At 43.2% G+C, this 11,831-nt stretch overlaps 2 protein-coding genes across 12 annotated transcripts in view; one reads left to right on the forward strand and one right to left on the reverse strand.

The window, feature by feature from the left end:
- LOC110967925 (NACHT, LRR and PYD domains-containing protein 12-like) overlaps positions 1 to 11,831 on the reverse strand; it is a 246,638-nt gene that overhangs the window by 222,903 nt on the left and 11,904 nt on the right. For 9 of the 10 annotated variants that reach the window (XM_051941899.1, XM_051941898.1, XM_051941897.1 and 6 more), the window contains exons 3-5: positions 11,236 to 11,319; positions 8,153 to 9,998; positions 7,889 to 8,062 (exon numbers count right to left, since the gene is read on the reverse strand). In XM_051941899.1, coding sequence (XP_051797859.1) covers positions 7,889 to 8,062; positions 8,153 to 9,998; positions 11,236 to 11,319 — 2,104 coding nt within the window. The remainder of the gene's footprint in view (positions 1 to 7,888; positions 8,063 to 8,152; positions 9,999 to 11,235; positions 11,320 to 11,831) is intronic. The other variant, XM_051941904.1, reaches the window with a different exon arrangement.
- LOC110970733 (NACHT, LRR and PYD domains-containing protein 1-like) overlaps positions 1 to 11,831 on the forward strand; it is a 78,493-nt gene that overhangs the window by 32,949 nt on the left and 33,713 nt on the right. The window lies entirely within an intron of this gene.

Raw genomic sequence — 11,831 nt, forward strand, 5'->3', positions numbered from 1 at the left:
CTCTGGCACTTCAAAGTAGTGAAAGGAACTCCAAATAAGGCTTTGCAGCACTGATCCAAACACATTAGCCAAATCTAAAAACAACATTCAAATATTTCCTCTCCCTTTTAGCTGTCTGAATCTGATGCTAAATCATGCTATTCTGCTCCAAGCACCCACAAAATTCCGGTATCCCTGCCTTCTGCACTGTAGAATCTATCAGAACATTCCTCACTAAGTAACTAGCTAACCTCTGCACTACAATACTGAAGAAAATCTTTCCCTCAACACTGAGGAGAGAAATCATCCAAAAGTGGCTGAGGTTTGATGACCCCTTCTCCTTAGAGATGAAAACACCTCCTGTCCTACATCATGCTCTTGGGATACAGATGTATCCACAGTATCCTTTAGATGCCAGGTGCACTCTTGTAGCCCTGTAGGGGACTCCATTAGGCCCTGGGGACGATGAAGCCTCTGCATGCCTGACCACCTCCATAACTTCTCTCCATCGCGGTAGGGTAACATCCATCTCCTGGCCCATTTCCCCCAATGGTGGAATGTGAGTTAGAAGACCGATGTTCCTATTCTCCTCTGAATCTGAATACGTCAACTTCAAATACTATTCAACCTCTGACTTTGCTGCATTAAGTTGCCCTCCTTTTTCTTGATTAAACATGTCCTTCACAAACTTAAAGGCGTTCGTAAAAAATGCTAACCCTGCAAATTCTTTCTGCTTTGGTGTTCTGTCCTTCTGAATACCACTAATGTGTTTCTCAGTTCCTCCTGTAACACATTAATTCCCTCCATTTCTTCTTCTGATGCCTTCCTCCACTGCTTCCTTAACTGCCTCCTTTCCTTTACTAGGCAAGGCAAGGCAAGGCAAATTTATTTATAGAGCACAATTCATACACAAGGCAATTCACAGTGCTTTACAGTTTCATAAAATCACAATAGATAAAAGATAAATAGAGAAATAAAAACATTATTAATCACATTAAAAGCAAAGAGTGCAGATAAAATACTTTTAGTTGTAATATGCACAGTTAAACAGAACTGTTTTCAGCCCGGATTTAAACATTGCTACATCAGAGGCCTTTCTCAGATCTTCAGGAAGACTGTTCCAGACTCTAGCCGCATGAAACTGAAAGGAAGCCTCACCGTGTTTAGTCCTGACTCTGGGCTCCTCAAGGAGACCTCGTCCTGAACTTCTCAGAGTTCGAGATGGTTCATATGGAACTAACAAATCAGAGATATACTTTGGAGCTAGACCATGAAGAGACTTGTACACTAGCAGAGCTGTTTTAAAGTCTATTCTCTGAGCTACAGGAATCCAGTGCAGAGACCTGAGTACTGGAGTAATATGGTCATATTTCCTGGTTCTAGTCAGGATTCGAGCTGCAGCATTTTGGATGGATTGTAGCTGTCCTAAACCTTGTTTGGAGAGTCCAGTGAACAGACCGTTAGAGTAATCTAACCTACTGGAGACAAATGCATGGATCAGCCTCTCTAAGTCTGGTTTAGATATTATTCCTCTGATTTTTGCAATGTTTTTCAGATGGAAAAAGGCTGTAGATGTTATTGACTTAATGTGGCTGGTGAACTTCAGGTCCGAGTCCATAATTACTCCCAGATTTCTAACTTGATTTTTTGGTTGTAGAGAGAGAGACTCTAGATAACTGATAACACTTTCTCTTTGCTGTTTTGGGCCAAAAACAATGATCTCAGTTTTATCTGAATTTAACTGGAGAAAGTTGTTTTGCATCCAAACACTGATTTGTTCGATACAGCGACAAAGTAAATCTACAGGTTCATGTTCTCCTGCAGTGAGTGACACATAGATCTGAGTGTCGTCTGCATAATTGTAGTAGGACACATTATTCATGGATATTAGCTGACCGAGAGGAAGCATGTACAGATTAAACAAAAGCGGTCCCAGGATCGACCCCTGGGGAACTCCACATGTCACAGGCATTTGGTCTGAGACAAAGTTACCAATTTCAACAGAGAAAGTTCTGTCCTCAAAGTAGGACCTGAACCAGTTTAGGGCAGTACCGGAGATTCCCACCCAGCTTTCTAACCTCTGTAATAAGATCCCATGATCCACTGTGTCAAAGGCAGCACTCAGGTCCAAAAGAACTAAGACTGTGGCTTTGCCAGCATCTGTGCTTAGACGGATATCATTTGTTACTTTAATTAGAGCAGTCTCTGTGCTGTGAAGGGGCCTAAAGCCTGACTGGAAAATATCAAAAATATTGTTAACTGATAGAAAGGTAGTGAGCTGCTGGTATATAACTTTTTCTAGGACTTTTCCTAAGAATGGTATATTTGATATTGGCCGGTAGTTGTTTAATACTGTGACATCAAGACTGTTCTTCTTTAGAAGAGGTTTGATGACAGCTATTTTCAAAGCCTTTGGAAAAGCTCCAGTCTGAAGAGAGATGTTAACTAAATGAGTGAGTTCTGGCAGTAAACTACTCAGTACAGACTTCAGGAATTTTGTGGGCATTTCATCAAGGGAGCAAGTACAGGCCTGAACTCAGGCCTGAAATCACCTCTTGGACTGTTCTGTCAGTGACAGGTGTGAAATGTGTTAGCTCTGTGAGTCCATGTGGCTTCAGCATTGTCTTTTGTGTTTTTAAAGTGATAGCACTTTTAATGCCTTGAATTTTATCATTAAAAAATTTTGCAAACTCATTACACTTTGAAATTGAGTTTAATTCTGATAGTAATGAAGTTGGAGGGTTTGTTAGTCTGTTTACTGTGGCAAACAAGACTCGTGAGTTGTTACTACAGTTTGTGATGATTTCAGAAAAATATCTCTCCCTTGCTCCACGCAAAGTCTGATTAAAGAGATGTAACATTCCTCTGTAAATGTCAAAATCATTTTTGAGGTTTGACTTTCGCCATTTTCTTTCTGCTCTTCGACACTCCTTCTTTTGAGCCCTAACAGAAACTTAATTTCTCCATGGCGCTTTTTGTCTATTTTTAACCTCTCTGACCTTAACAGGAGCAATGATGTTAAGCACATTTAGAACATTAGACTTATAAATGCTCAGTAAATCATCAGCATTAGACGATGACACATTTTCAAATCTTATCATCTCTACAAACTGTTCACTAGTTTGATCATTAATGAGTCTTCTTTGAACAGCAGCTGGCTCAGCCGCAGGTTTCGGTGCAACAAACAGGTCAAAGAAAACACAGTAGTGGTCAGATAAACCAACATCAACAACATTCACATTTAAAATTGTTACTCCCTTTGCAATAATTACATCAAGTATGTGACCAAATGAGTGAGCACTTTGCGTGACAAACTGACTCAGTCCAAATGTTCCAAGGACAGCATGAAGCTCATTACTGTGTTTGTCATTTGCTACGTCAACATGAACATTCATATCGCCTGTGATAACCAAACAGTCGAACTCAGCACATACAACCAAAAGCAGTTCAGTAAAATCATCAATAAAAGGAGTTTTTGGTGGTTTGTAAATAGTAATGTAAAGAACAGAAGACTGTTCCAGCTCCATTTTAAAAGCAACATATTCAAATGATGGAAAAAACCCAAGTTTCAATCTGCGGGTGTGTAAATTATTCTTAAAGATTGCACAAACCCCTCCCCCGTCACGATTTCGTCGCATTTCAGACTCAAATGAAAAATTAGGGGGAGTGGCCTCAATCAGAATTGCATTTCCTGTGTTTTCGTTTAGCCAGGTCTCAGTTAAAAACATAAAATCAAGTTTATTAGTGGAGATAAAATCATTAATTAAAAACGATTTGTTTTTCAAAGATCTAACATTCAGTACTGCGTGTTTGACACTGGCTGGAGTTTTACTCAACACTATGTTTTTACATTGAATGGAGATTAAATTTCTTTTGTCAGACAGTCTGACTGTCTGTCTATTATTTAATCTGCGTGACTTAACTGTAGGTATAGATTTTGAAACAAACTCTTCCTCCCTGGACCCCCAGTTAACATTACATTGACATTGAGTGGTAGCAACGTTGAGGCCATTTATGTCCTAAACAGCAGCAGTGAAGCTGCTGAGGGAGCCTTTTACTGGTGATGTGAACTGAGGAGGAGCAGGGGCACGATACTTCTTTGGCGACGAAGGCTTTGCTTTCCCCATGCCTGGTGTGAGAGCAATAAGTTTAGTTGCAGATTGCATCAGACTCTCCAGATGCTGCGGTAGTCTCATAGGCATAGGCGATGCTGGTGATGGGAAGGACAGCGAGCCCTCTCCTGATGGTGTAGAGTTATGAACTGGGGCCCAGTTTTTTGGAAGATGCTGTGGTGAAAATGGTGACAAATCCTTGGGAGGTTCACGTTGGGTTGTTGTATCAGTGTCTATTTTTAAATCCTTCACTGGAGATACAGGCCTTGCTTGTGTTGCTGCTTTGTCAGAGGTTTTTATTGGAGACGCAGGTTGGATTTTGTCATCCTTTGTTGGGGAAACTGGTGGTGAATTTGGGGCTACAGCAGCTGAAACCTTTTCTGGGTCCTTGGGTGAAATTTCTCTCTTGCTCCTCTCTTCTCCTGTTTGTAGATGAGTCTTATATCCAGGCCTGTTCTGATGTCTCAGAGCATGGAAAAGGTTATTTATTAGTTGTCGCACTCCACTTCTGTTTAGGTGAGGGCCTTTTCCTTTGAACAGGTCATCTCTATTCCAAAAAAGGTTGAAATTGTCGATAAAGTGCATTCTTGTTGAATTCTCACAGACTCCAGACAGCCATGTGTTCAGCTGAAGAAGGCGGCTGAAACGGCCAATGCGGCCATTGATGTTTGGGAGTGGACCACTGATGAAGATTGGTATTGTCACCTTCTCCAAAGTCTTAAAAAGTTCATGAAAATCCTTTTTTAAGAGTTCTGATTGCTGTTTTTGGGTGTCAACTGCTCCAACATGTATAATTAATTTATCTGGGTTTTGTCTCTTTAAGACGTCGTGTATCATTCTAGTGATGTCATCAACTGTGGCCGATGGCACAGAGAGTGTGTTCATGTTACTCATTAGCCACGGCACCATCTCCGATAAGGAGCCATTTCTCCGTGTTATCTCTCCTGACCTTGACTTTTGGCACACTTCCACGTGTCTGCCTCACTGCCGTTTTCATAGCAACATGACTTCTGTTATTAAAGTTTTCACTCTCTTTGTTATTCTCGAGCCCAGGTAGTGGAGAAAATCTATTGTAAAGATTGATTTCAGATGATTTAGCATATATTCCAGTATTTCGTTGTTTAGGTTTCGCACCAAGGCTTTCAAAGTAGGTTTTGCTCAGTTTCGGAAAAGAGACGGTATCATCAAGATTTTCAGTGTCTTTGAAATTGTAAGAAGGCGGCTTACCCATAGCGAGTGTGTTTTGGAGTTCCATCGCATAAATCTTGTCTTGTAACTCACAGATCCTTGTTTAAACAGCTCACATTGTTTACAGGCTGTCGACGACATGTTGAGTTCTTTTCATACTCTTGATCCTCCAGACTGTTTGTCTTCAGACTGAAGCTCCTCCGCGGCAGGCATCCTGCTGCTAACGAACCGCGGCGCTCCGGTCCGGTCAGTTAGCCTCCATGTAGCTCCTCCGGTTCACCTGCTCCCCGGTCCTCCGGGGCTGGATCACACCGTCACCCGGCTGAGGCTCGTCTGGAGGCGGCTGTAGAGACACTCGGAGCCCCAGTACCGGACCAGGAGCCCGGACGGTAGAAGGAGTTAGCTCCGGAAGCTAGCGGAGGTTCGGCAGCCCCATGCGTATGTGGCCGGATGGTTTCTCCCTCCTCGCCACTGTGTGGCACTGTGCTATTTCAATCGTCGCTGTGACAGCGGGGTGGTATCCGGCGCCGCTGCATATATATACACAGGTGGGTGGTTTCACCTCAGTCTCATGCTTTCTCTTGAGCTCTCTCCGTGGTGGTAACTGCAGCCGAGCGGGCTGGATCTGGCGTGATCAATCGGGACGCACATAATATCATTGGTACAGGTAATGGGCTTTTCCCCCTTCCCTTTTATGTGATGTGCAGCGCATTTAGTGACAGCCTGCTTTACTTTGTTTAGTGACGCTGGGAGACGGGTCGCTCCGTTCAGCGTGCCGTGGGTGCTTCTGTGACGACAGGGTAAGCTATGCGGTCCACATTATGTGATCTGATGTGTCAACTGGTCCCTGATTTTGTGTGGTTGCTGCAGTTTATTTGCTGCTGCTGTCGTTGGATCTCCTCCTCCTGCATTGCTTCTACGCTGCGCCACAGCTAACCGGGTTGCAGCTAAACTTGTGGTTCATTGGACGTCATCGTTCCCTGGACTGGCTGCTGTCTCGGCTGTTTCGGCTGTCTCGGTTCTTCTTTCTTTTCGCCGGCTCTTCGTTGCGGCTCTTGTTCTCGGTCTGTTTGCCGGCTCTGTGATTGGTGCCGACAACTTGCTGTTTTTGACTGTGTTGGTGTGTATTTTCCATTAGGTTTACCGCCAGCGTGTTTAGAGTTACTGCAGTGTACTTTTTCTGTTAAAAACCTCAGGCTATGAGGATTATCATGCCTCATATGTCAACTGTGTTTTAAAAGTTATTGTGTGGAGTGAGTGTGCGTGTGTGTTTTTACTGTGTATATTGGTCTGGTCACCAGCACTGTTAAATCAGGAGTACTAATTATGTTTCTTTTGTGCAGGTTTGGTGAGCCTCGGCGGCAGTTTAATCCCTGGTGGTGGTTCACGGATCCCTTTTTCGTTGGTGTGTTGTCACAGGTGTGATTATTTGGACCCCCTTTTTCTTCTTTATGGTTATTTGTTTGCCTGCCGCCATGGTAAGCCAGCCTGCTCCCTTTATTGTTTAAGTTTAGTACTCCTGATTCTCTCTTTTAAACTGGTGGCTTGCTTTTTATATTTAATGCCATAATTAATAAAGAAATTGTTGTATTTTTGGAAACACGTCTCAGCCCAAGTGAATATGAACCTGTGTGCCTTCAGTGTTTAAATGGTCCTTGGTTGATCATGTTGAATTGAATGTCCCGGGGGTGAAATTCCCCTGGGTGGCGTCGCAATATTTATGTGAATCCTAGCCATTTTTCTCCATTCCCCTTCCCTTAGAGCTTCCTCCGCCACGCCACACGTACGTACTTGTGATTCTCTCTCTCTGATGCTGCAGATTTGTAATGAACTGTGACGAAGTTGTTCTAAACACCTGGAAACTAAACTGCTATTCTGTGTATGAAAGCTCACCAGCCTGTCTATTTCTATTTGGCACCCTCTCACCACTGCTTTTAGCAAGCACCCCAAATCTCTCCAGACCATAAGAATAGATCAAGTGGATTTGAACTGAGGATCTCTTCGACCTCAGTGAAGACAGAAGGCAACACTGCTTCAGTGGCTGTTTGGGCTCCAATGGTGAGAAGGAATTGGACCTGAACCTCAAATATGAATGTAAACAGCAGTCCAACTGTCCACCAGCTGAAGTGCACTGAGTTCAGTCATTGAACAAACTCAACATTCTCCAGTTTCATTTTTTACAGATGCTTTTATCCAAAGAGACAAACATCTGAGAGTAGAAACAACACAAGCAATGATCTAGTCAGGAGAAAAATACCTGGAGAAAAGCCATAAAACAAGTTCAAGTGTGAACATGAAATGTTTGTTCTAGTGTTTCCTTTTTAATCTATCTGAAACATTCTATTTTGTAAAACAGTGGAAACCAAAACAGAACCTGGAACCAAGACTCCACAGATTCTTACAGGTTCTGGTTCTGTGATGTAGGTTCCAGGTTGTTAAGTTCCTCTAGTGGAAGAGGCCTCACTAAGAGAAATTGAAGCTCAAGGTCAGTAACAGAACTGATCTGAGTCATACAAATAAAGAAAACCTTCAACCTCAGCTGTTCTTCTCATCATGAATAAAAACACATTTTAAATGGTCATCAATTGAACAGGTTGATGGGTCCTGACCTGAGAGCTTCCAGTTTACAGTGTGGACTCTCCAGTCCAGCAGAAAGGCTCTTCACTCCTGAATCCTGCAGGTTGTTGTTACTCAGGTCCAGCTCTGTCACACTGGAGGACTGGGAGCTGAGGACTGAGGACAGAGCTCCACAGCTTCTCTCTGACAGATTACAGCCACTCAGTCTGGAGAGACAAAAAGCACATTATGCTGATCAAACAGCAGTAAAATGAAAAAAAAAAAAAAAAAAGTATCTTCAGTCTCCAACTACTTACACAACTTTCTTGGAGGCTTTGACCACTGGCAGTAGCCTCAGAAGAGCCTCCTCTGAAGCAGAATATTTCTTCAGGTCAAACACGTCCAGATCTTCTCCTGATGATAGTAAGATAAAGACCAGAGCTGACCACTGAGCAGGAGACAGTTCATCTGTGGACAGACGTCCTGATCTCAGGGACTGTTGGATCTCCTCCACTAGAGAAACATCCTTCAGTTCATTCAGACAGTGGAACAGATTGATGCTTCTCTCTACAGACACATCTGCACTGATCTTCTTCTTGATGTACTCCACTGTTTCCTGATTGGTCTGTGAGCTACTTCCTGTCTGTGTCAGCAGGCCTCGTAGGAGATTCTGATTGGTCGGCAGTGACAGACCCAGGAGGAAGCGCAGGAACAAGTCCAGGTGTCCGTTTGGACTCTGTAAGGCCTCGTCCACAGCTCTCTGGTAGAAAACTGTTGGATCAACTTTCACTCTGAATAGTTTTGAAAACCAGGATGTTGTTTGTTGTTGTTCTTCCAGCTGGTTTAGTCCAGAGTCAATGAAAGTCTGATGGACATGAAGAGCAGCCAGAAACTCCTGAACGCTCAGATGGACGAAGCTGAACATCTTGTTTTCCTGTTTCCGTCTTCGATCTGCTTTAAAGATCTCTGTGAACACTCCTGAGTACACTGAAGCTTCACTCACATCGATGCCACTTTCTCTCAGATCTTTCTCATAGAAGATCAGGTTGCCCTTTTGCAGCTGTTCAAAAGCCAGTTTAGCTAATGACTTAATGTACTGAATGCACTTCTCTAGGCCATACTTTTCTTTTGTGTGATCGATCTGAAATCTTACAAACTCTGCATACATCTCAGTCAGGGTTCTGGGCAGATCTCCTCCCTCTCTGGTTTCCAGCAGCTCCTCCAGAACTGTAGCAGTGATCCAGCAGAACACTGGGATGTGGCACATGATGTGGAGGCTTCGTGATGTCTTCATGTGGGAGATGATGCTGCTGACCTGTTCCTTGAATCTCTTCCTGAAGTACTCCTCCTTCTGTGGGTCATTGAACCCTCTGACTTCTGTTGTAGTGTTGATGAGGTTTTGAGGGATCTGATTGGCTGCTGCAGGTCGTGTGGTGATCCAGAGGTGAGCTGAGCGCAACAGTTTTCCACTGATAAGTTCCCTCAGCAGGACTTCTATTTTAGTTGACTTTGTTATGTCCACGGAGCGAATGTGGTCGACCTGAAAGTCCAGATGAAGGCGATTCTCGTCCAGTCCATCAAACACAAACAGCAATTTGAATCTGCTCTTGTGGTAGCTGCTGTTTCCTGATGACTGCAGAGCTGTAAAGATGTAATTCAGAGCCTCCTCTGTGATGTCTTTAGTTTCTGGGATACAGAAATGAATGAGCTCTGCCAAACCAAACTCTTGTCCCTGCAGTGAATTCAGGACACGGAAAGTGAACGGGAAAATAAGATGCACATCTTGATTGGTTCTTTCTTCAGCCCAGTCCAACACAAATTTGTGCACGAGGAACGTTTTTCCAATCCCTGCAATCCCATTGGTCAGCACTGTTCTGATGGGTATGTCTTTTCCAGAAGGATGCTTGAAAATGTCTCTGGGTTGGATCTGTGTTTCTGTGTCTGATGGCTTCCACACCTTGTCAATCTGTAGGACCTCATGCTGTGTGTTGACATGCACGTCCCGGCCAGCTGTGATGTACAGTTCTGTGTAGATATCAACCAGACACCGTTTTTCTGTTGCCCACCCCTCTGTTGCAACTAGAAACGTGTCCTGGAAGTTTGACTGCAGTTTCTGTTGGTAATATCTGATGGGACATGGTTCTGGTACCGGAACAGTCTCATCTGTGTCAAGCATGAAGGGAACAGTGTGAGGTGTATGTCGACAGAAACCTCTGCTGTTGCTGGAAAAACACAAGCAACTAAGAAACTGCAAAGAGGTAGGACTTTTAATTAGCCACCTGTAACATCTGAGGCTAATAAAAAGTTGGGCAATTGTGTGTGTGAGATTTTTCTGAACTTCTTCCTGGAGGTTTCATCCAGACCTCTACACATAATGCAGCAACTTATCCTGATCATTTGGAGGAAAGAGACTGAAAACACTGACTGAAAGAGCAACTCAGTGAAAGGGCTACCCAGATGTTTAACTATGGAGGCAGTCAGAAGGTAGGTGACTTACCTCTCATCCAGTTTAAACTGTTTCTAGAGTTCCCATTAGGGCAAGATCCTTTAGACATTAGAACCTAAAATCAGACAGCTGGACCAACAGCCCTGTTCTGGCCTCACTGGAGCCCTTATCAAAGTACGCTACCAGTCAAAAGTTTTAAAGTGGCCCGATTTTTCCAGTTTTTCCTTAAAATTCAGGTAGTTCAAGTCCAGTGAGTAGCTTGAAATGGAACAAAGGTATGTGGTGAACTGCCAGAGGCTAACAAAAGGTAAGGTTACCCAAAACTGAAAAATAATGTACATTTCAGAATTATACAAAAAGGCCTTTTTCAAGGAACAGAAATAGGTTAACAACTTAAAGCTGTTTTGCAGCAATGGAGGTTGATCAAGCCTTGAAAGTTGGTGCTACCAAATCTTACAAGTGTCCCAACTTTTCTAGATTCCTTCCAACCCCCTCTGTCTGCATAAAAGTAGTGTTGGAACACACCGTGGAACACTCCAGAGCATTACTAGAACAGTATTGTACTGCAGAAAGTAGTGTCTTGCTACAAAAAAAGGAGAGGGAAATTAACAACACAAGAGAGACAAACCATCACAACACTTAAAATGTAGGTGTTTCTGACAGAGAAACTGAAGACAAGTCAAGGTGTAATTGAGTACAGTTTTCTTCACTGCCAAAAGGCACTCAGAAACCAGCTTAAAATGGGTACCAGTTCAGAAAATTGGATTTGAGGATCATCAGCCACAAATCTGACCGTTGTGCTACAGCTGCACTACAACCTTTTGCCTCACGCAACTCCATAGAAAACCACCGTTCTGTGTTGTACAAAACAACCTGCTGAAACTCAGCTTCCATTTCAGGTATGAGGAACTGCTGCCGTCTTTCTTTACAGACCAAAGAATCCATCAGTTTTACCTTCAGTCTGAAGAAGAGGAGGCCGAGTCTGAGAAGAGGAAGGTTCTCTGTTCTCTGAAGTCTCCCCAACATCACTGACATGCACTGACAGACAGACAGAGATCACAAGTTATATTCTCCACTGCTCACTGCTTTCATTTATTTCAATTACAACAGACTTAGAAGGGACTTTATGTTGACATTTATTGATGAGTTTAAGGTCCTGATTAACTGGTTTTCTGACACCAAACTACTAATTCAAAGTAAACCCTGATGTTACTCTGACATTAGTTTGGCATATCAGACCATTCTGAAGAACAGAGTGTTCTGGCTTTCTCTTCATTATCATTCTGCTATAGAGGGAAGAAGGGCTGTCTTTTTAAAGCAGCCACAGTCATCCAGGGTGGAGCTAAACCCAGGATGCAGCAACAGTGTCCCCTTAAAATAGTCAGCCAACATGGCTGTCTTATTGCTCCATCCAAACCCTCTGAAGACTTGACATTTTCAGTGTGGTAGGTAGCTGGGAGGTTGTTGATGGTTTAAATGTATAACATAATGTTACATAGTACTACATACTAACATGCCAGATGTTACGCACAGAAAAAGATGTAGTACGT

Source organism: Acanthochromis polyacanthus, chromosome 22 (genome assembly GCF_021347895.1).
Source record: "Acanthochromis polyacanthus isolate Apoly-LR-REF ecotype Palm Island chromosome 22, KAUST_Apoly_ChrSc, whole genome shotgun sequence".
In the NCBI taxonomy this organism is placed as follows: Eukaryota; Metazoa; Chordata; class Actinopteri; family Pomacentridae; genus Acanthochromis; species Acanthochromis polyacanthus.